This window comes from Harmonia axyridis, chromosome 4 (assembly GCF_914767665.1).
Source record: "Harmonia axyridis chromosome 4, icHarAxyr1.1, whole genome shotgun sequence".
NCBI lineage: Eukaryota > Metazoa > Arthropoda > Insecta > Coleoptera > Coccinellidae > Harmonia > Harmonia axyridis.
Window position 1 is genome coordinate 15,059,209 of NC_059504.1, and position 23,455 is coordinate 15,082,663.

General features: G+C 32.5%; 3 protein-coding genes across 3 annotated transcripts in view; 2 read left to right on the forward strand and 1 right to left on the reverse strand.

Annotated features, from left to right (window-relative positions):
• Window positions 1-3,232: 3,232 nt before the first annotated feature.
• Window positions 3,233-5,872, reverse strand: LOC123678048 (protein lethal(2)essential for life-like). The gene is made up of 3 exons (XM_045614820.1): window positions 5,681-5,872; window positions 5,546-5,628; window positions 3,233-3,535 (listed from the first exon to the last, which is right to left on the reverse strand). Exons 1-3 carry the CDS (start codon window positions 5,787-5,789, stop codon window positions 3,311-3,313), a joined length of 417 nt encoding a protein of 138 aa, XP_045470776.1. The 5' UTR covers window positions 5,790-5,872; the 3' UTR covers window positions 3,233-3,310.
• Window positions 5,873-6,265: 393 nt separating this feature from the next.
• LOC123677658 lies at window positions 6,266-7,303 on the forward strand. The gene is made up of 3 exons (XM_045614320.1): window positions 6,266-6,455; window positions 6,521-6,571; window positions 6,650-7,303. Exons 1-3 carry the CDS (start codon window positions 6,302-6,304, stop codon window positions 7,162-7,164), a joined length of 720 nt encoding a protein of 239 aa, XP_045470276.1. The 5' UTR covers window positions 6,266-6,301; the 3' UTR covers window positions 7,165-7,303.
• Window positions 7,304-8,889: 1,586 nt separating this feature from the next.
• LOC123678083 (uncharacterized MFS-type transporter C09D4.1) overlaps window positions 8,890-23,455 on the forward strand; it is a 28,502-nt gene continuing 13,936 nt past the window's right edge. The window contains exons 1-2 of the mRNA XM_045614882.1: window positions 8,890-9,055; window positions 23,166-23,444. Of these exons, the coding sequence (XP_045470838.1) occupies window positions 9,032-9,055; window positions 23,166-23,444 (303 nt within the window). The 5' untranslated portion in view covers window positions 8,890-9,031. The remainder of the gene's footprint in view (window positions 9,056-23,165; window positions 23,445-23,455) is intronic.

Genomic DNA, 23,455 nt, shown 5'->3' on the forward strand with positions numbered 1-23,455 from the left:
CGCCCTGAACTGGTAAAAAGAACAATACTCTCTAGTAAAAAGAAAACGCATTTCTTAAAGGTGCATTTTAGAACCTATTTGTATTTTCATAAATGATACTTTGCAATTCTTCATTTTACTGTTTACCTTTTTGTCAAAAAGTTGGTAAGTATATGTCTTGTTTTATAACTGACTTTGCGCCCCTACAATTTGGCGCCCCGGCTAAATGTCCGGTATACCGATTCTGGCGACGGCCATAATTACTCTTGAAGGTGATTATGTTGAAGAATGAAGTCGAATTTTCAAGAAAAAAATCTATTTTTACTGTTTAGGCCCGGTACTTATTGAGTGGAGTGTGATCTACATGTTCTCAATTTCCTGATGATGTATCTGAATTATAACTGTTATTCTAAGTTATAACTTTTTTCAGCTGAATCTGTTATTTATAATGTTCATATTTGAAGGATAAGTCAATTTAAGGGATTGATCCTCCGAACTCTCCAGATTTCAATCTACTTGATTATATTGTTTGGGGATACCCCAATGATAGAGTGTACTTTACTTTAATGCAGAAAATTTCTTTTCAGAACAATTTAAATTCAAAACAGAAAGAGAAAACCAGGAGATCGGATAATTATTTCATTCAAGAATTTTGCTATTGCTCTTGAAATTGTAATACCCGTTTCGAAAATTGATTGATCCTATGATTTGTATGATTCAACAAAAATTTATGAAATGAAAAATATTTTATGATATATTTTTATGATTCAAAGCCTAAGACATTTAGAAAGAAAAAGTTGAATGGAAAGTGAATATAATAAAGCGGAAGAAGAAATCCAAAGAGTAATTTTGATGATATCTTAATACGTTTTTATAATTTAATTGATTCTATAATGAATAAACAAGATTCAGACATTCAATCGACTGTTTTTTTTCAATGTTGTAAGATTGACTAGAAGAGATGATCTTCATCAAAATATAAGTGTTTGACGAGACTAGTATACCTTGAGGTGAATACTGTAACAATATGAGGAGCCAATAAAAAAAAATTTTGCAAGCATAACTTTCTTCAACCCATAAAGATGTACTAGGCATCGTATTTTTATAGCATTGGAAATTGGGAAATGTTGTTTTGTCATCACAATTTCAACCATTTCTGTATTTTGACGCCGAAGAATACAAAGATGATGGACATTCTTCAAAACAAGGTGGGGGATATTCATATATGTATAGGTATGTCTTCAGTTCCCATAGCGGCTCTTGTTTCACAGCGATAAAACATGTAAGGCGGTAAAACCTACAAGTTAGTTTTTCAGTGATCAAATTTAGCCATTTCTCAAATTCAAGATTGCTTGGAAATAAATATTTATCAGATAGTCAATTGTAGATCACATCATAAACTTATTTGTCGTTTATTCTTTTGAAAAATTAGCCACATGGTTGAAAACAGAAATGGGAATATTTTTTCAAATAAATTCAGAATGAAATTGCCAAACTAGTGCCTCTTGATACCACTTAAATAAGAACGTCTGTGTGGAATCAGTTTTCGGAATTCCTGTGAACAGAAACTAAGTAAAGTCAAGTACTACTTAGAACAAGAAAAAACTCTAGAAAAACTTATACATAAGTAAATTTTAGAAAATACGCTTTCAATATGAAGAAGAAAAACGGCGACGATTATAAAGAATCCAGTGTTGAATCTTTATGGAACACCACTGCATAAAATATTGACAAAAGTTTTTGAAGAATATATCAGGTGCAAAACATTGCTTTCGCCGTTTTGCTATAGATAGCTATAGCGTTAATTGAAAGTCGAGATAAATTAGATTTAGATTTAATTAAGGAGGTTACATTTCACTGCGACCTGATGGTCTATTGTGCCCCCATCAGAGCTATTCTCTCCATAACGTGATCTACAGCTCGCCTTCCAGTTCCAGAGTTCTGATGAATAGTTGAGATAAATAGATCGTAGATGTCATACAATAAGTTTAGGCATTTGTAAACATAACGCCATCGAAGAATTAGTCGATTTGTGTCAGCATCATATTTATTCGCGATTAAACATGTCAGCTTACTAGTTAAATTCTCGTCATTTGCGGGAGGTTTCAATTTTCTGCTTTGATATGAAGAAATCGGCGGCTGAGTCTCATGGAATGTTCTCAAATTCCATTATTAGTGAAAGAAGGTGCCGACAGTGGTTCAAACGCTTCAAGAACGAAGTCGAAGACCAGCAGAATGGTGGAAGAGAAAAGGTTTTCGAAGATGCAGAATTGGAGGCATTACTTGATCAAGAATAGTGTCAAACGTAAAAAAAATTGGCAGGATCATTTAGAGTGAGGCAACAAGCTACTTCAAAACGCCTGAAAATCATGGAAGTGATTCAGAAACGAGGAGATTAGGTGCCGTACGAGTTGAAGCCGAAATATGTTGAACGGCGTTTGTTTGCTTGTGAACAGCTGCTTGAAAGGCAAAGACGGAAGGGATTTCTGCATCGCATTGTGACTGGAGGCGAAAAATGGGTTCATTACGATAATCCCAAGAGCGGAAAATCATGGGGGTATTCCGGCCATGCTTTCACGTTGACGGTCAAACCGAATATTCACGGTTCCAAAGTCATGCTCAGTATTTGGTGGGACCAGCTCGGCGCAGTGTTTTATGAGTTGTTAAAACTGACTGAAACAATCACAGGCGATCGTTATCGAACGCATTTAATTCGTTTGAGTCGAGCATTGAAAGACAAATGGCCGCAATACAACGAGACATGATAAAGTGATTCTACAGCTCAACCCCATGTTGCGAAAGTGGTCAAGACAACATTGGATGGGAAAGTCTACCCCACCCGTCGTATTTTCCAGACGTTGCTCCCTCGGACTATCACTTGTTTCGATCAATAGTACACAGCCTGACTGACCAGCACTTCCGGTCTTATGAAGAAGTAAAAAATTGAATCGATTCGTGGATCGCTTGAAAAGATGATGGTCAGTTTTTTCAATGCGGGATTCGTCGCTGACGAAAGATGGGAGAAAGTAGTGACCAGCGATGAACGATACTTTGAATCATAAATGTATAATCAGTTTTTTACAATAAAGCCTCGAATTTCGGAAAAAAACGGCGCATGCAAAGTTGTTCGCCTATATGTAATAGAAATGATCGATTCGTTTCTTGGCCTTATTTTCAAATCAGCTCGATTGGTGGGTAAAAAAGTGCAAAAAGCTGCAAACTTAAAAAATGTAGCTTCAAAGAAAAATGCTAATTCAATTTAATAGGAATGTATTTTCTTAAAATGTATATGCTTATGTCACGAATAATATGTTATTTTCGGTTTTTTCTTTCAAAATTTCCACGGCGCTGTGATCAAAAGGATCCCATCTGAAGACAGACAGCAGTTTCCATTTTCGGGAATAATATCTTGGGGCAGCTGATAATTTCTTGACATGCTGACATTTTTCTCGGTATCACTCAAACATTCTTTTTTTTGGGCCATAACGTTCACGTTATTGGCGGTTATCACGCAACGGAGTTCTTCAGGTCTGTACCCCCTAGCGTCTACCAAAATCTGCAGAAAAAGTTAATATTAAATGCTTCAAGAAATTCGAATTTGAGAAACTCAAGTAGTTAATAAAATTATTTTCGATCACGATTTTACCCAATGAATGTGTCATTTGGTCATTAACATTTGATTGATTCATCAATGAAATGTCTCATTTTGAACACCCAGTAGAGTTCTCAATGATTATCACAAAGGCAGTACTACTTTGCCTTTTATTATTCCCTTTCAGATTCTCATTCAAATGAATTCAATCATTTCGAAGTTATTAGGTTTTTCCAAAATTGAAAAATCGAAACATCTCAAAAATGGTAAGTTTTAAGCATATATGAAACTCCGGACAAAGTTGGGTTCATTTATATCATGCAATGTGAAAAATCAATAAAAAAACAGGGCATGCTATAAAAACATATGGGGTAAATGCACTGGTTCTCGACCAGTTAACAGAAACATCGATTTCGAGCACGATTTTTTCACACATAAACTTATCAAATTTTAATGGTGTTGGTGTTCATCGATTCTTTGGCGAGTTTTTAATGATTTGTCATATAATTTTAAGAGTTCTTTCCGCATTTAACCTTTGAAATGTGAAAACATATAGAAAATCTCAATAATCTTCGGTTCTCGACCACGCCGCGGAGTTCTCGACCATTTTTGTGTTAGTTTTCGACCACTAATAATAGTGGCCGCTCCACTTAAAAATTTTATAAAAACTTCAGAGCGAGATGAGTGATTAGTACTTACTTTCGTACCGTACCATCGACATCACTACCTATCACTCAGATGGGTTTCAGATGAGGTAATCAATTAAGAAACACTCGGAACGTAAAAAAAATTATTTTGTAAAAGTTTCCACTTTCTATAAATATTTCAAAAAAGTAACTCATACAACATTATTGGTTATTTCGCTCTTAATATATATTTACAAACTAATGAGTAAATAAAATATAAAACACCGATCACCAGTGGTCGAGAATTAAGTACAATCAAATTGGTTCTCGACCGCAAATAAATAAAGGGTAGAAATAAGTGTTTCAACGTTAATTCGGTGGTCGCAAACAAATATTCAGAAAGTAGATATATAATTGAATCAGGGTATCGAAAAAAAAAGAAAATGATCCAACAGAAATATATCGGTTGAAATAAACAATTATTGAAGTAACATATTGGATCTCAACCACTTTGGTCGAGAAATAAAAGATACAAATTTTCCAATACCAGTTCGCGACCGCCGAATATTGAACAAAAAAATATACATTTATTTGCTTCTTGATTGAAATACACTTAAAAATATATCTTATAGTTGTTATGGAACAAAATATACACACATAATTCATTTGAAATAAGAAATAATTACTATTTTCTGGTCATATATCACAAAGCACTTTTCTAAGAGAGGACGAGCAAGAACCCTTTTCTATAATAGACGATTATAAACTAATTTTTAGCGCGAAAACTTTGACCTATACCACTACTATGCATACTATCTTGGAAGGGTAGAATGGTCGAGAATACGTACCGCGAAAATATTTTGCACTACATGATATATTTTTATTATTATTTTATCTCAAATCACGGAATGGTCGAGAACCAGTGCCGGTCGGCTAACCAGTGCATTTACCCTGTTTGTTCATTCACATTTTTTTGTCTACACCTATTGCTCCTGTCGATTTCCAAACAATTTGAGAATGTAGCTCTAATGGAACCTAATATCGAAAAAAGTTCGAAAATCTCAGCGCTTCAATGGTGGGACATCCTGTATATTTTGCTACTGAATGACGCGTTTATTTATTTAGTAACGTTAGTACCTCCTTAATGAATATTTTTCTGTAAAAAATATTTGTTTGAATAACTCGTGAGAATGTGTTAAAATTTCACGTCACGTGCAATGAACATTTACTTCCGGTACTTTGTTGCGTGATTAACTTTAGGTTTAGTGGTGAGAATGTTGCAGATTATTCGTAACCAACTTCGTAACCAGTGAAATTTTCGGGAAAGCCCTTTACCATTAATGCTCACCTCAAATCTGTCACTAAGAAAAAAAACACTATCCATCTCATCAGGCTGTTTTTGCTCTTCTATAAACTTAGCGGGAGGAATGCCTGCAGAGAAAAATATATCAACTAACAACTTTTTTCATCAGTACTTACTCGCCTTTTTCTAGTAAGGTTCTCCTAACTTTATAGAATACCTTATCGTTCAAAAAAAGATTCTCAGGTTTCACTACGATAGTTCGTTCTTCTTTTGAATGATCTAGTGGCATGTTTGCTGGAATAGTTTTTCAAACACTTTGAATTTTAAAATATGAAACATTGATGAATGAAATGACATTCCGATTTATGAATTTAATCAAATTATGATGTGTTCATAGAAAACCTGTCGTTTTTTCTCAAAATCATTAAAGGTTCCTCTTACTTTAACAATTTTTCATACAAAATATACTTATCCACAAATTTTCAAGAATAATATATAGGTAGTAGCAAGTTTCTTGAATCTAAGCGTTAAATTAGAGGTGATAATTCATAAATCCAGTTGTTTTAGGATGGATTTAAAACTACCAGTTTTCTTGTGAGATTTACTTGTTATATTCAATCGAAAGATCTCTGCAATACGTTCTCCAAACCTTCACATGAATTTGAAATTTTGACCCGCCAGAGGACACTGTCAGTTCTTTCCTTACAGATTTCTTGCCTAATTCAAGAAATCTGTATCTGTATTACGTATTAAAAAAAGGATTGATGTTATCTTCCGGTAACCTAAAATTCTCGTTTGTAGATGAATAGCCGACAAATAAAGAGAAATAAATACTTCATCAAAAATACCAGCTGGTGGTTTAGGATCATCTGGAAAAGAATACCAGTTTTTGACATTATTTTAAGTTTTTTTTTGTACAATTCACCTCATTATATTCACACAATGTTAGATTGTGGTATGTAGGACATTGCTCAAATATTATAGATTTTCAGTTCCAAATTTCATTTTGTTTATTTATAGATTTATTAAATCAACTTCGCTTAAGACGCCTAATGTTCCCCAAACGGGAGGGTGAGTAGGTTTTATTTTATTTTTACATTTTTTTTCTATTGTATGCTTCATTTTAGTTGTGTTTAATATTATTTTCAGATTTAATACAGAAAAATCTTTTGCCTTTGAAAGAAAATAATTTTAAGAAGGAAATTGCTCATTCAAAATATGAACAAAATTGCCAAGGTAGAAGCCCATTATTGAGGGATTTTCATAATAAAATACCTATTTCTGAGAGGTTAGGTATCAGTGCAAAGAAAAGAGTTCCTATATTAGGAACTAACACTAAAATGATAATGCCCAGAAGAAATCGTCGTTCAAATCCACGTAGAAATCGAAAACAGTTGTCTCTGAACCAGGTTGTGAATAATATGAGATATAAACAAAATAATTTGGACAATATTTGTTCCTATAAGATACAGGTTTTCAATGATCAGGCAGAATTAAACTCCAATACCTTTCAAAGGTTTCAGTTAAAATTGGATCCTATGATTCAAGCGGAAATCAGGCATATTCAAAATGCCAATCCAAGACAGATTTTTCATGGACTATATCCTATTCAGCCAGTAGCCACTGATATTCATATGAATTATAGATTCACGAATTTGACATGATTACCTCACTATTATTTTTGTTGAAATTTAAAATTTTAAGTTTTTTAGTTCGTTTTTTTTTCTGTTTTTCAAAGAATAATTTTTTCGTTTATATTTCATATCTGTGATAATCTTTACAATTAAATTTTATTTTAATCAAGTCATTTTTTGATGTTACCCCTTAATTATTATTTGAAGGGTGTGCAATCTTTCAAATTCCACTTATACTGGTAATGTGAATGTTTTTTTTTATACATTATTTCAAATGTTTCAAATAGAATTTGAATTTGAAATAAAAAAAAATGTGACCTGTTATAATGAGATAAAAATTGGAAAAGAGTAAGATTCAATGAAGACCAAAACATAATATAAGACATTTCGTACATAAATTTCAGTTTCTTATAAAGCTAAACTATTTTAGTTTGTTGCTATGTTTAAAAATATATATGTATAATCATTGAAGAGTAAAAATCTACGGAATTGCTAATAAGTATGCTGAGAATTATTGAAAATGCAGAACTATAGTAGTTCTCAAGTTGTGGCACACACTCCATATAAGTTTTCTGGGCCTGCTATCTTACGACATTTTGTTATAATCAGAATTGTTAATTTTTGTGTTCAGATACCTACCTACTGACTTATAAAGAAAATATATTTTCTGTATAGATTCTTTCATGAAAAAATGCAATTTCAGACTTTTTTCAATAATTTTTATTTTGGTGCTATTACTTTACTTTGATGAAGTTATCCTGTTTGGGTTGTAGATGGTTCCATACCAAACTCATACTTGAAATTCTTGGGATATTTCTATAATTTGCGTTATACTGGTGCAATCTCAGAGGGTGCAATTTTGATAATTTTTTTATAGACATTGGTTCGTAAATAGGTCCTTAGAAATTTGAGCTAGATCGAATATACGGTGTGACTTGCTCATGCACAAACGCGTAATTCCTGGAAACTCAATAATAATTATAATCTTTATTTCTTATGTTCAATATACAGAGCGAGAGCATACAACAAAAGAAAACGTCAAAATAAATATATTCATTCAAAAAACTCAGAAATATAATAGCAATTCTTATCTAAAAGTAATGACTTAACCCTCTTCTTGAAAATGAATAAATTTGGAGAATTTTGTACTTCTACAGGTAATCTATTAAAAATTTTACAACCCATATACTGCAGATTTTTTTGATAATACGCAGTACTGTGATTTTTTGGTGCTAACAAAAATTTTCCTCTGGTACTATAACAATGTTTGATATCATTAACAAATAAATATCTATTCATGAATACATATTTACAAACTTCAAAAATGTAGATTCCTACCAAAATGAGTATTTTTAAATCTTTGAAGGATGACCTACATGATTCTCGAAAAGGAATCCCAGCAATTATTCTTATTGCGTACTTCTGCAGTATGAATACTCTCCCAACATCAGTGGCACAACCCCAATTCAATATTTTGCGTTCTCCTATCAGAAGTTGCTTGAAAATATTTGAATATTGCGGTAGAAATGAAGTTTCGTGTACTGGAGCGGTGAACATATATTTCATAATTCATTAAACAATTACCAAAACATCCGAATTTTCTTGTGAAAAAATGAATCATTTTTAACTAACTTGAATCTATTTGCCCTGTTATTTGGATAAAATTTCCAAATCACGTTGAGACGGCCCTGTTAAATAGTTGGATATAACTGTTATCTTCACCATTCCAGCCAGATGAGTACTAGTTACTTCCGACAGACCGATAATACGAATAATATTTATCCACCTCAAACCTATTCGCTATTTCTTTGGCGAATTTGCACTACTTTTTGAACCATCAGCGAAGTTTATCAGCGTGTCTTTTTTATTCAGTCTTGTGAAAACTTCTTGACAAAAGATGGCATCATCATCAGGTTATGAGGTTAGTGGTTTTTTTTATTCAAAAAACAAAACAGATTAATTTGATTTTGTCTGTGTTGAAAGATAATTTTGGTGAATAGGAGATTCTTCAGTCGAAAATTGAATGCATGGTTTTGGAAACAATCGTAACATTTTTTGAATGGAACTAAAATATATGTAGAAGGAAACTGATATAAAAAGTGCTCGTGTATTGCGTTCACGCGATAACAGAGATGGTTGTAATAAAAGGCGATATGATAATATCATTGCGTTTATTCCAAATTTTTATCAATGAGCTAATTGACCAATTAAAGTACGAATCAATATGACGAAGGCATCGAACGATTTTCACAGCAAAAATGATAAGATTCATAACACCGAGAACAATGAAACATTTTTATACCTATGTACCTACTACCTTCAGTTCGCTATTTTCAATAATGAACATTTGAAATTGTTTAAAAATTTCAACAAGCACGTAATTTTCATTTTGTTTTGAATTGCAATTTGCGGAAAACAACCATTGAATGATTTCTTTCTAAGAAAATATCGCAAATCTTATGGAAATATCATGCAGGTTCAAACCAAGGATTATTCATTTTGAAATCCAATAAAATTTTCAATAACATAAATATTGTTTTTTTTCAGATATGGTAGGTACCAAGTTTCGTACCTATATGAGAGTTGAATATTTAAAGAGTTTGTTATGTGTGTTGCAGTTTGCATAGAAACGAGAGCGCTCAATAGATGGAACTATAAGCTCTTCATATTGTTCAATATTGATTCTTGATTGTTGAGGATCTATGTGTTTTTTACCGCAGAGTCAAACCTTCGAATGTTTCAGATCTATAAATTTTCCAATATTGGAATTATAATTTCAATTAGACGTGTAGTTTAAACCAAGAGTTGCAACTTGCAACAGTGTACCAACATATCACTAACGCCCTGTATACTAAATTTCATCAAATTTGTTCAAGACAGTTTTGGGAGCCGAAATCTTGAAATCAGAGACCAACATTCAGAGAAGCGTGTGCGATGATTTTTCATGCCTAAACAATATTCAATATTCAATAAGGTGTTATAGCAAATAAGTGCGAAAGTTTTTTAGGATTGAATCCTTTTAGGAAATTAAAGAGGGACTAGATTCTTTCATTTAAACAAAAGCTGTTAGGACTTCCTTGATGATGAGTACACTTTTTCAAAAAAGAGACAACAATCAAATTTTTTTTTGAAATTGAGTAGAAGAAATGACATTTTATGATTAACGATGAACTCGATACAAGAGTTGAAATTATGTTTGCAGTGAATCGTTATTTCCAAAACATAGTTTTAAATTCAGGAATTTTGTTTCATTTGAAAGTTTTGGTGAAAAATGCATAATGCATGTCTCATCCCTTTGAAAAATCACAATGAAAGTTGAAAAATGATTAAAGTTAACCTTTTCTTGGGAACCTACATGCCCATAAAATACCATTCCTTCACTTTTTCTGCAATTAAAAAAAAATGAAAATATAGTTACCTATCTATTTTTTTTTCTCAATTTTGGAAGCTTGTTACTTTACAAAAAAAGGCTAGAGAGCTTTTGTTCACAATAAAAACTCTCTTGAATTTCGACAAATATTCATATCCTAAAAAAATCTTGTAAAACGCGAGTAATGGATATCCAGGTAATTTCTCCTCATGCTCAACGCGTAACCTTTATCTGGAAAAGCCGATTTCTGTACGTCCCATACTAAACAACTGGGGGTAATTAACACCCCCCTCCCAAGAGTTTCGAAATATAAAATTTAAGAAATCTCTCGAAGACGAAAAATGAAAATTTTTCCAAAAAATGAACCTTTGAATCGACACGTCAGTAAAAAATCGGACCACTTTACGGTTTATGAGTTTATTATCACTTTCAAGTTGAGAACTTTTATTGCACTACGAACTCGTCATTGTCCAAGGTTTATTATTTTCCTTTATCTAACCGCTTTCTCGGCATCGCCCCTTATTTGCCATCTGTGATTTTTGCATTCATCATCGGTATACACTTACCCGTTGTTTTCGGTTTTTTGTATCATTCTCGCAGTGGCGACTCTAGGGGGGAGGCAGGAAGGCCCGGGCCCCCCTAAAATTCTGCTGCCCCCTCCCTAAAATTTCCCTGAAAGGCTAAAAGAATAGCAGAACTATAATTTCGCTGACCCCCAAAAAAAAATCCGGCCCCCTCTTGGCCACCCCTATTTTTGAAAGCTGACGTCGCTACTGCATTATCGTCACAAAATTTCAATATGAAGTTATCAAAGAACTGAACTGAGTAATACGCATCGAATAATTGTCTGGGCTGTGTCGAACACTTTATTTTGTTTCATTCAAATTGCAATTTATTTGTGAAAACATCAGTTTTGAATTGACTATGTCTACAGGATGTTCCTAAATTGGAGGTACAAATTTTTCAAGAAAAAAGTCCTATAAGATGAGTCCGCAAACGCTTTGTTTTTAAGATACAGGTGTTGAAGTTCAAGTTTTTCTCTCAAAGCACCTTCCCTTTACAAGATATTCAACTTGAATTGGCATAGATATTCCAAATCAAAGTTTTTATTATGTGATATCCTAATTTTGGATGCAAATCTACAGGGTGAATTTTTTCTGGAAGGGTGCTCGCGTCTTTCCTCCAGAATTATTTTTTTGTGAACCACTGGTAGTTTAGAAAAATTTAAAAAGAAACTCTGGTTCAGTACTAAACTTTTTGGTTTGTTGTAGTTTTGTCATATCTGCAATCGATTTCGAGAAAAAAATTCAAGCAGCCCTCTATAGCAATTCTCAGGAAAATCCAAATTATTATAAAGATCCAATTAGGTAGGTGTTATAAATAAATTAATTATAAGTTTTGGTACTTATTTATCAACTCCGTATCAAAGATTTATAAAGATTCGATTAACTGGTTGAGCATCACAAAAAACTAAGACTACAAGAAATTCCCTGTATCTCGAAAAAATAAAGCGTTTGCGGGCTAATGCGGGCCATTTTATTTTTAAAATTATCCAAGGAATCTCCCATTTTTCTTCGTAACTCCAATTCAGGAACACTCAGTATAAGATAAGGACAATCGAATTGGTAATAAAAACATTTTTTTCGAGTAATTTTCTCACATTATAGATATGAGTAAACAATATCGTCAAAAATTTTGCGGTTTTCACAGGTACCTAGATAAAGCCAATATTCCCTGATCCACGCAATCCTTAACAGCAACAATAAAATTGATAGATACATCAATGGACTAGACCCCAAACAACAACAAAAGAATCGCTTACTCCAGCTCCTGGTCCAGCCAATTTCGGATCTCTCACAACCGGTTGGCCCACAGAATGATCCGAGCGAATTTCCTATTGTTATCAATTGTTTTCGGTGTAGTCCTACCTACAACGCTTGAGGCTTCACATTCGCGGTTTTCTGCCCATGGTCTTGTCTTGTTTAGGTGCTCTTATCAATCCTCGTGTGCTGGCCGCGTTGACAACGCGCGCTTCTTGTTTAGTTTCCTGCTGAACGCAGGACTACCCGACAGCAGGACTGCCGCAGGAATCGATTTTGTGCGTTGTGGGTTTTTAGGTTAACTACCCTTTAAGTTCCGTCCCACGCAACAATGTGGACAGTGGTGTTGTTGGAGTGGAGTTTTTACCCTTGTTGATTTAAACTTTCGCGTGTTTTTGTTTTGGAGGTGAGTCTAAATTTTTTTTTTTGGACTCGAAGGAATTTTGTTGTAAAGGTAGATTGAATTTCTTGTACGAGATCTTGAATTCGTTCTTTTTATTGTTTTTATCGATTGGCGTTGAAGCGTTTCATGCATTGCTATTTCGTTGTGGTAAACTTTAAAATCGAACGTAATTCAATCAGTTTTAACGAATTCAAATTGATAGTTACAAGTTGAGACATAGTTTCTGATTCTCTATCGGGTTTGTAGGAATAATAATAAGGAAAATTTGAAGATTATTTGCATAAATAGGGTGAATGTTAATGTCCACGTCTAGTCTTACTCATTATATTCTCTGTTATTATTTGATTTGTGTGAACATGTGGATGTACAGTACGGTTTGTTATTATTTTCTATAATATCCAGATGAAATCGTATGATGATGATTTTGGCGGTAAAAACATTCTATTAGGTATCACCATAGCAACATATTTTTCAATATCGTAGTTGTATAGCATCAATTTTTTGAGAAGTTATTCTTTTAATTAATTTTGTTTTATTCAAATTTTAATTTATCGATTTTTTCAGCCTTCAAAAGTAATGGTCCGGGTGTTCAGCTAGAAATTAATGAGAAAAGCTCTTGATTCGATGCTAGGAATTTGTATATTCTCAAAGTTGACCCTAATAATTCCATGAATTATTATAATTTCTTCAAATGATTCGTAATTAAGAGAATTGAACCAAAAAATAAATTGAATTATAATTCCATTTATTTTTTTAATAGTAATATATATATTACTAATATAATATAGAGAGTGTTCCACCACGTGACGCTCTATTACGGTTAAGCTCTTAAATTTTCGAATTTTTTCCGACACAGTATCATTAGGCTCGTTTAGAGATACATTCTTAAATTGATTAGAAATACACAAGGTGAACCAAAAAAGTTTAACTGACGGAACATTTTTTTTTCTCATGAAACACTCTGTTTTTATAGGAATTTATGATTGCATTTAATGAATGTAACTACCCAAATTTGTTCGTTAAGTTTAACTTAAAACCTATCGTTTTAGAGATATTTTGATTTTTCATACATAGGCGTACAACTTCGCTCAATCGCTTCCGCCGTTGTTTTCCGAAATTCGAGGCTTTTTGGTTAAAAACTGGTTAAACATTTATGATTCAAAGTATTGTCCATCGCTGGCCTTTACTTTCTCCCATCTTTCGGCAGCGTACGAATCCCTTGTTGGAAAAATTGGTCATCTCTTGAAGCAATCCACGAATAAATAGAATTTTTTACTTCTTCATAGGTTCGGAAGTGCTGATCAGCTCGGCCGTGTGCCATTGATCGAAACAAGTGATAGTCCGAAGTAGCAACGTCTGATGAATAAGGCGGATGGGGTAGGACTTCCCATTTCAACGTTTCCAAGTATATCTTGACCACTTTCGCAACATGGAATCAAGCATTGTCATGCTGTAAAATCACTTTATCAAGTCTCTAGTTGTATTGCGGCCGTTTTTATTTCAATGCTCTGTTCAAACGCATTAATTGCGTTCGATAACCATCGCCTGTGGATTTTTTCAGTCGGTTTTAAGAACTCATAATACACTACGCCGAGCTGGTCCCACCAAATACTGAGCATGACTTTGGAACCGTGAATATTCGGTTTGACCGTCGACGTGGAATCATGGCCGGGATATCCTCAAATTTTCCGTTCTTGGGATTATCGTAATGTACACATTTTCCGTCTCCAGTCATAATGCGATGCAGAAACCCCTTCCGTCTTTGCCTTGCAAGCAGCTGTCCACAAGCAGACAGACGCCATTCAACATATCTCGGCTTCAACCTGTACGGCAAAGTTGTACACCTAATAAATTTTTCGAAAAACCTAATAACTTCGAGATGGATGATTTTATTTCAATAAACTCTACTGAGTATTCAAAAAGGAATAAATTCGTTGATGATGTATTCAAATCTTATTATCAGGCTCATTCCCTATACAGGGCACACCCAATACATATATTATATTTTTTATTAGGTACAAAATTTTATTTTCTTAGAAATCATATTGTCTGTCTTGTTCAATTCCTTAATTTTTCGATTTGATTTTCATTTAAAATAAGCCTGATATTAACGTTTGAATAAGTCATCAAAATGCATCGTCCCATTCTGAACACCCAGTTGAGTTCTCAATGATTATATCAAAAACCCAATACTTACCTTCGTTCCTCTAGTATTCACTTACAAAATCACATTCAAATTAATTCATTCATCTCGAAGGTTCTTGAAAGACCCCCCAATTTAAGAAAAATCGGAATATCCCACAAACGGTATTTTTTAATCATATAAAACGAACAAACTTAGGTTCATTTATTCCATGCAATAAATAAAAAAAAGAAGAAAACGTAAGTTTGGTCATTTACACTTTTTTGGTACACCCTGTGTAATTCCAAACAAGTTGAGTTTTGTGCCTTATGATACTGTGTCGAAAATTTCAGCGCTTAACCGTAATATAGATCAACACGTCAATCAACTAGGAAAACCGTTTTCAGTAGTTTTTTTTATGCCAATCATTGACGTAGTTCCATTGTATTTTCCGTTGAAATTTTGAACCATTGACTTTAATTTCAACAAAGCTACGTTGTAGAGTAGTAGTTAAGCACACGGTTAGCTAAAACTTAAGGTTCTGAATCAGAGAATTTTCCGTTGATCGAAGACCTGGAATGTGAGTCTATATTTTTTTGTTGATGTTTGTTTTCTGCATCAATATTATATAAAATACAATTTTATAAATCGAATTTGAGTTACTTGAGTTATAAACAACAAAAGTGGAGTTAAATTTTCGTCACACAAAAATCAAAATGATATATATTCAACAAGTAAAGAAACAATCGATTATAATAATAATAATAATAATAATAAGGTCTTTATTCCACAAGAAATCTCAAGGGGAAGTTCACCCGAAGGTGCTCTACCACTTAACTCTTGTTATATAACAATATATTATATAACATTTTTTTTCAAATTGTTCGTCTCACACAGTTCATTTATCATTATAAGGTTTCGATTCTGTAATTGATGGAAATTAATTTTAAATAGTTCAAAAAATTTCAATATTTAACAATATACCTATTATAATCCAATAGAGTAGAATTTTTTTTAAATATTCGATTTACTTTCTTCTGAATCGTGAAATGTGATCGTTCTCCGAATCAATCACATTATTCCAATGTTTTTGTTTTGTACGTGAATTTCTGAGATCTTCATATGGTTTGTATCAATCTATATTACATTCTTAATAAAATGTATACAGTTAATGGCGTAACCAAAACCAGAGAAAATTTAGGAAGAATAAGGCAAAGGAAATACTAAATATTAACGTAATAACACATCTGATCATGTTGAGATTGTGCGTGTATGTAAAGAATTTTCATTTTAAGCTTCAAGCAACATGTTATGTGGATATATCATTATAAGAACTATAAAAAATTCAGAGAATCGAAGAACAAAAACCTAATATTTCAGTATCAACATATATCCTAACGAGTAGCTATTTCAAGGTCACTGCAGAAATTTGTGTTTATAATAGCGCACTTAGAACAATAGGAAATTCAAACAGAACATTCCAAAAAATGAAGACAGGACTGATGTGAATTTTTGAATAGGTACTACTTGTTCCATTCATGTGAAAAGTGCACCATTGGAGATAACATATGGTCTTCAAGGGTGGAATTCGCGCATTAATGAACAAGCGCTCAAAAATTTTCGCGGTATTGAGATGTTAATGTAATGTGATGTTAAGGTAAATAAGTACAGGTTATTTTACAGATGAGATTCGAACAAACATTTATTTTTTCAAGTTCATTGTGTTTCGGTTTGTTTATTTCGGAGATTTTCATACTCTCAAATTGAATGTATTCATGTTATTGACCTTTATAAGGTTCTGTCATAAAATATTAAAATCATGAATAGTTAACGTTACGGAATAAGACCAAGGTTTTTTGTTTACGTATTTATATTGTTAAGGAAAATTCCTTCATTATCTTGAAAATTATGAATGCAGAAGTTTTGTATGAAATTATAGACTCATCTGTCAACTTAAAAATAAATTCAATATGTATACGTATGAATTGTATGTATATTCAGTTTTTCCAATTGAAACTTTATTAAGTGATGCTTTTAGCGCGAAAGTCTTGAAATATAATGAAAGTTGTCCTGTAAATTAAGTAGACGTTTCTTATAATAAAAGCATATTGAATAGATGAATTATTTTTACAATTCTTCTTTTCAAGTTAACAAATATAAAAGGGTTTTTTGCTGAACGATATTTTATTGTGAATCAATCGAATTGCGTTGAGAAAATTTGATAATTAATTTTGTGTAATAATTAACTGAAATAGTGAAAAAACACAGGTGAATAGGTACTAAATTTTATTTGCATGAATAATTTGGAAAACAACTGAAACTACTGGTTATTTCAATTCTAAACCATGTCCATGTAATAGAGTAATAACAATTTCGAAAATTACGACTATATGATTTTGAATATTCGGTGAATATGGTTGAAGTGAATTGAATTTTCAATATTACCTAGCAACTTATACTTAATTGAAAAACGTGTCCTTTCAAAAGAAAGAAGCTTATAATTAAATTCGATACAGCCTGAAATCCTACATTTGAGGATTGAGTAAATGCATAGATATCACCTAAACTTTGATAATGTATTTGATGAACCAGCTCAATAAAATAGTTTATATTATATTTTATGAGTTTTAGCTAATATGAGTCTAAAATTTTTCGACATATAATCAACATGTAGAAGTGATAACATGTTTGTTTCTTGATCATATTATCAGGTAGTTGATCTGTTTGTGGTGTGACATAATAATTACCAAAATTTCGTAGTGACCAAGTTCAATTGATTAGTAAAATTGAATTTATCAAATGAACTTCGAGAGGTTATCTTTGGAATTTCAGATAAAATACAAAAATGATAAAAATGCGAGATTTTGATTTTTGATACATTATTCACATACATGAAAAACTTAGACCACCTTGACCATGAAAAATACATATAAATTTAAAACTGGTCAATATGATATGATCAAATTATGTTAGTAGGAATACCTAATTGAAAAAAACTACAATGTTTTGGTAATTTGTTATGAATTTTTGTCAAATGTTAAGGTAGCTAAGTGCTAAGAGGATATTCAATAAAATCTGGAGATGAAAATTGAATCATTCGGAAAAAACGGGTAATGACTCTGGTAGTCGATGCTGAAATATATCTAAAAAAAACGAAAAAAATAACATTGCATTGATATAGGTGAAAAGCGAGGTAAAAAATTCAATTCTTTTTTGTTTGTTTTTAATTGAATATTTCATCGGACGCAATATTCATTATAATTAAGATTATTTCAAAGTAGTATATAATCATTCTAGATATGCTGCCGTCAATGGGTTAATCTTTTAATCCAAATTCCTTGCATTAGCGATGTGATTGTTTCCGACTGTAAAAATTTTATTATCAAATGGTAATTTGTACCGAACAATTGAGTTTATCACTCACAACTCGGAAAAAGTTACAATAAAGTTCGTAGACAAAATGATTTTACTCGATAAGGTTAAACTTATAATGAATGAAAATCAATCCGGATCTTGCATTGTATTGGGGATTAGATTCAGATTTATTGTGCCTCATCAGAGCTGTTCTCGCCATATAGTCTACAGCTCGCCCTCCAGTTCGAATGAACTGCAGTTTCTGAGATTGCTTTAATGAAATTATTTCCTCACTTCTCATGTCCACAGCATTTTTTGCGTTGTCTAGTGATTCCGCCAACAGAACAGGTGATCCAGAGTTTCTTTTTTCTTTCTCTTCCCTGCAGAATCTGCACTCGTCGTTTTCTGATGAGGTGCTCCCTGGGGCGGCAATGTAAGCTATCCATTGAGGAGGTGTAGCATATTCTTGCTAAGATCCAGATACTTCTTACATCTCCCTACTGGGAGATGATACTTCAAGATTCCGCCAGAGTGTTTCTCTTTGGGTTTTTCCTTCTCCTGAAATTATTTCTTGTAGGAACATTTAATTAGATCACAGAATGGAACAATGAAAGGAGTTTGTGCTCCTTTTCTGGAAAGTGTTGGCCTTTTCATTCCCTTTGATTCCCGAGTGACCAGGAATCCAGTCTAAACAGTCCTAGTTATTCTTGCTTATTTCATTGCGTTTCCTTCGGCAATCTAATACCACCTTAGAATCAACGATATGTGTGCTCTATGCTTTGAATGCAGCCTGTCCTCAGAGTAATAAACATAGATAGAGGGAGCGTATGTCATTTTCAGGAGGGAAATTTTGTCCCCAACATGAAATTTCAAATTTGACATGAACCGCGCGGAAATGAAAAATATCAGTGATAAGATATTTCACTCAATTCGCGAGTCTCTCCACAAAGAACGCATTTCTCATGTCCCACGTTTCATATTAACTCAAAATATATTGAAATAAATCCCTAAATATATCAGAAATTCAGAAAACAAACTTCAAGCACGCCAAACGACGTGGAACAACCGATGACACTAGGAGAGGTTGCCAAACCTTGGATTTCAGCAGGTAGATACAGAAAATAATAAATATTCTGCTTATTATAAATTCGACAATTAGGAAAAATATCGGATTCCAAATATTCAAATTTGCTATATCACATTTCTGAGTTTCTTACATCTTTCGATTGCAACTATCTATTCCCTAAAGGAACTTTGTCAGAGGCCTAAGGATAGTGAGCATTTGGTGCCAATTTTGGGCCCCAAATACCTACTTGAGCGGCTGTCCATCCAACATGGTTTTATAATCATCTGTTTATTCATTATAGACTGACAAATCTGAAACCTGGGTCTGCTAGTGCAAAATAATATAATTTTCTGTAAAATTCATAGCTATATCAAACTCTAGGGATGCTCGCACCTGTTTTTCGTATTTTTAGTCTAAATAACACTCATTTAATCGAGTTAATAAATACCTCAATGCTATAATAAAATTACGCCCATAAAAATTCAGTGGAGGAAATAATTTTTTTATTGCTCATCCATTTTAGATATGAAAAATGAATACTTGTTTGTAATTTAGACCATTCAGGCTAGGAATACCGTCAAGAATATGACCCAGTTGATTAGCCTATATATATCAATCTGAATCATAAGTGCCAATGAAAATAATATATAAATTGATGTGAATACAAGTAAGTATACCTAATATAAAATATGCCAAATTATCCAATTTAGGATTCGAACTATTTGTTTGAGTACACATGAACTATTCGTTTCAGTGCACGAGTCAAATAAGCGCGCATGGAAGCTGCATTAAAATATTAGGGAGTTCTAGACTTGAATAAATCCTTAGATAAATGATAAATAGTACATACCTTTGATATTTAATACTGTCTGGACAATTGTTTATCTTTAATGCTGTTGGTTTTGGTTTTGAAATGTTTTGTTAAGATTTAGCTTATACCATAAGCAGGAATTTTCGGAAATAACATATTTTTTTTCATGTAAGCTCGACATGAATCATATCATCACGAATGGTTAATATGATGGGTAAATAAATACACGTTGGGATTAGGTGTTTTCACGAAAAATTATCTCGACAATAAAAATGGCTTATTTTGTGTTAATTGGTCTGGTAACAGGTACATTACTTTATTTTATCTGACGTTTTATCAATTCTTACCTACCTGGACCCTTATATAAAGCATCCTTAAAAAACTGGTGAAAATAGCTTCAGAAATCAATAGTAACAATTCGCAAGTACATGGACCTACCTTACTGGTAGATCTAAATAATCTGCAGTTCCACAGAGTATAGGTAGATCAAGTGAGCTGATATCATTATTTATTCTTACCAGGAGGATTCGCAAGCACATAAATATACTTTGCTGCTAGATCAAAAAGAATTTTCCAGTTAGAGATTTCATTTTATTCATTACATTCTATAGAGAATTGTGACAATTTCAATGCGTTGTTGAAGCGTATGTCGTTACATTTTTAGTAATGGTTAGTTATAGTTTCACTTGTCACATTCAAAAGATGACAGCTGCCCCGATAGCGAGCTTTTCGAAATGAAACCTCTCAATCGAAAACTTTTCACATAGTTTGCAGATCTACAGAATCAATCAATTGAATCTCTTACTATCTTTTTATTCTTATCAGGATAGTTTTTGTTGAAAAAAGCTGAAATATCAAATATTTATGAATTTGAGAACACTAAGGGTTCATCGAAATGATAATCTAAAAATTAGTTATACAACAAGAAATTGAAGATACTCGTTCCATTGCTATTGCTAAATTTTGTTATGATAAATCACTATTGTATTAATGTTATTGATTAGTATTGTGTTTTTTCATTTAAAATTCGAGAAGGTGTTAATGATCAATATAATCAATGAGTATCGACCTCCAGTTAATAATTCCTAGTATTTAGTGGAAAACATTCCTCATTATTGTTCGAGATATTTCATCTGAACATGATAATTGAAAATGGAATATTATGAAGGAAAAATCATTGAATTTCTTGTTATACCTGCTGATTGTATTACACGTGCGTAAAAACATTCATTGTAAGACAACAATAATTCGTTTTGATTCATTTTTCATTTAGAAGTTTGAGGACAAAGATTGAACAAAATAATTAACTTTTGTGTTGAAGTCATATTCCAAAGAAACATATGAGAAAAAATTGATCACCGAGAACCTTTTCTTCTTTTTCCTAATTTGATCAACTATGGCAAGATCTTTATTATTTGTCACATGATATTCATCAAATGATACTGGATAAAACCACCAACAACGAATAGAACTAAATATTGCGATTTAGACGTATATTTCAGAACAAAATTTCACCGATGATGAAAAATATTGTGAGGTTGAGAAACAATCATGATTATTCCTGGCAATGAGATTGAAGTCAATCAAATAAATGAGCATATCTCACCCAGGCACTAAATATTGATGGCATCGTCAATTAATCACGAATTCATTGCAGTTCAATGGATGTTTCAAGATGAGATCGTTCAAATTTTTAAGAGTTCATTATACCTCATCAAGAAGAAAACATAAACCCAAATATTTTGGTGTACATTCTTTTTTTACCACAACTGAAAGAAAACAACTAGAATATGTCTGCTTTTCAATTTAAATTATACCTATAGGGATTCATGACTTGGCTCACGTCAAGTCAAGTAATTATTTATCAAGTACTTGAATCATATCAAGCTACTTGATTTTTAGCAGTTTTATTGAGTAGTGTCACACCAATAAAAAAATAATGAAATGAGAAGGAACCTCGCAAAAAACAATTTTATTTATTAAACTTATTGTAGAAAAGAACCGAAAATATCAATTTCTTTGAAATAGAAAAATAAATTGATTCACTATAAATCATAACAAAATAGAAAATAATAAAAAATAAATTTTCTCAATATTGAGAAACCTCCAGGCTTTGCTTGATTTCACAATTTTCTATTCAGGATCTAAAACACATGATGCATCTTATAGATTTGTCGTCTAACCTATAGCGAGCTTTTGTAACTGTAACAGTAGCTCTGGAAAATTGTCTTCCAAAATGAGCTGAAGATGCTGGCGTTGATAGAAAATCCTTGGCCATTGCGGCGAATGTTTCAGTCTCTCGGCGCTCGAAGAATCTCCTTTTATTTAGTCTAAGCGCGTACGAGATTGCAGAAATATATGCCGAGCGACGCGTGCATATCCAGTTCAGATAATATCAAGTAGCTTGATATCAAGTCAAGCAATATATTTCTAAAATCAAGTCAAGTCAAGCTCAAGTAGGTGATTTTTCACGAGCTTGATTTTCAAGTCAATTAGTAGGTAAAACGTCAAGCTACTTGGCTTAGTGAATCCCTAGATACTTACCTATTAATTTCTGATTATATCTACTTCTTTATCGCATTCAGAGAATCTTATTTGTTGTTATAATTGTTTAACCCATTTCATCGACATATTGATATAATTGCATCTTTTTCAATTAAGAGGATAAGCTGAATGAACTACTTATTTGAGATAAAAAGATAATTTTCCTAAGGAAATCAATTTTTTTATCTGATGTTCATTGCATTGTTTTCCGTGATTTCTATGCGTGTTGAATAAATATCCTGCTCCGGATTTAAGGTAATATGATCAATCTGTGTCAAAATGAAGATAGTTCAGAGTTTAATTTTTGTTAAAATAATCGACTGCATTCATTTTTCGAAAGGAGTTATTCTTTTTGAATCAATAAAGTGAAAAAAATCCGAATAAATTCGGTTTAACTAAGAATATGGTTGGACCTTAAATGGATCCTTGTGGCACCCCAAGCTAATGACTGGTTTAGTGATTCATAAAATGCTGAACACCTTTGCAGGAATATATTTTCATGTTGGTCTATATATCTTCATTTTCGTGTTATGCTTTTCAGATTCTGGCCGAAGCAGATATGGATCCTACGGAGGTAAAAGTGAGCAACTTGCCGGCCATAGAACCTCTGAAAGATTACAAGATAAGATGGTTTATCCTGACATTATTCGTTCTCTTCTCAGCAGCGAATTCAATGCAGTGGATTCAGTATTCTATTATAGCCAACGTGATAACAGAATATTATAACGTTTCGACTATATGGGTTGATTGGACATCTATTATTTATATGGTTTTGTACATTCCATTTATCTTTCCTGGAAGTTACCTCCTAGATAAGTTGGTATGTACATA

Bases quoted from the DNA above. Each gene is read 5' to 3' on its own strand.
- LOC123678048 (XM_045614820.1), bottom strand. From the start codon at position 5,789: ATGCCACTAGATCATTCAAAAGAAGAACGAACTATCGTAGTGAAACCT. The intron at 5,629-5,680 runs GCGAGTAAGTAC...TTTTCTCTGCAG, and splicing joins GAGAACCTTACTAGAAAAAG to GCATTCCTCCCGCTAAGTTT. The intron at 3,536-5,545 runs GTGAGCATTAAT...CTTTTTCTGCAG, and splicing joins TTCTTAGTGACAGATTTGAG to ATTTTGGTAGACGCTAGGGG.
- LOC123677658 (XM_045614320.1), top strand. From the start codon at position 6,302: ATGAATAGCCGACAAATAAAGAGAAATAAATACTTCATCAAAAATACC. The intron at 6,456-6,520 runs GTATGTAGGACA...GTTTATTTATAG, and splicing joins TCACACAATGTTAGATTGTG to ATTTATTAAATCAACTTCGC. The intron at 6,572-6,649 runs GTGAGTAGGTTT...TATTATTTTCAG, and splicing joins AATGTTCCCCAAACGGGAGG to ATTTAATACAGAAAAATCTT.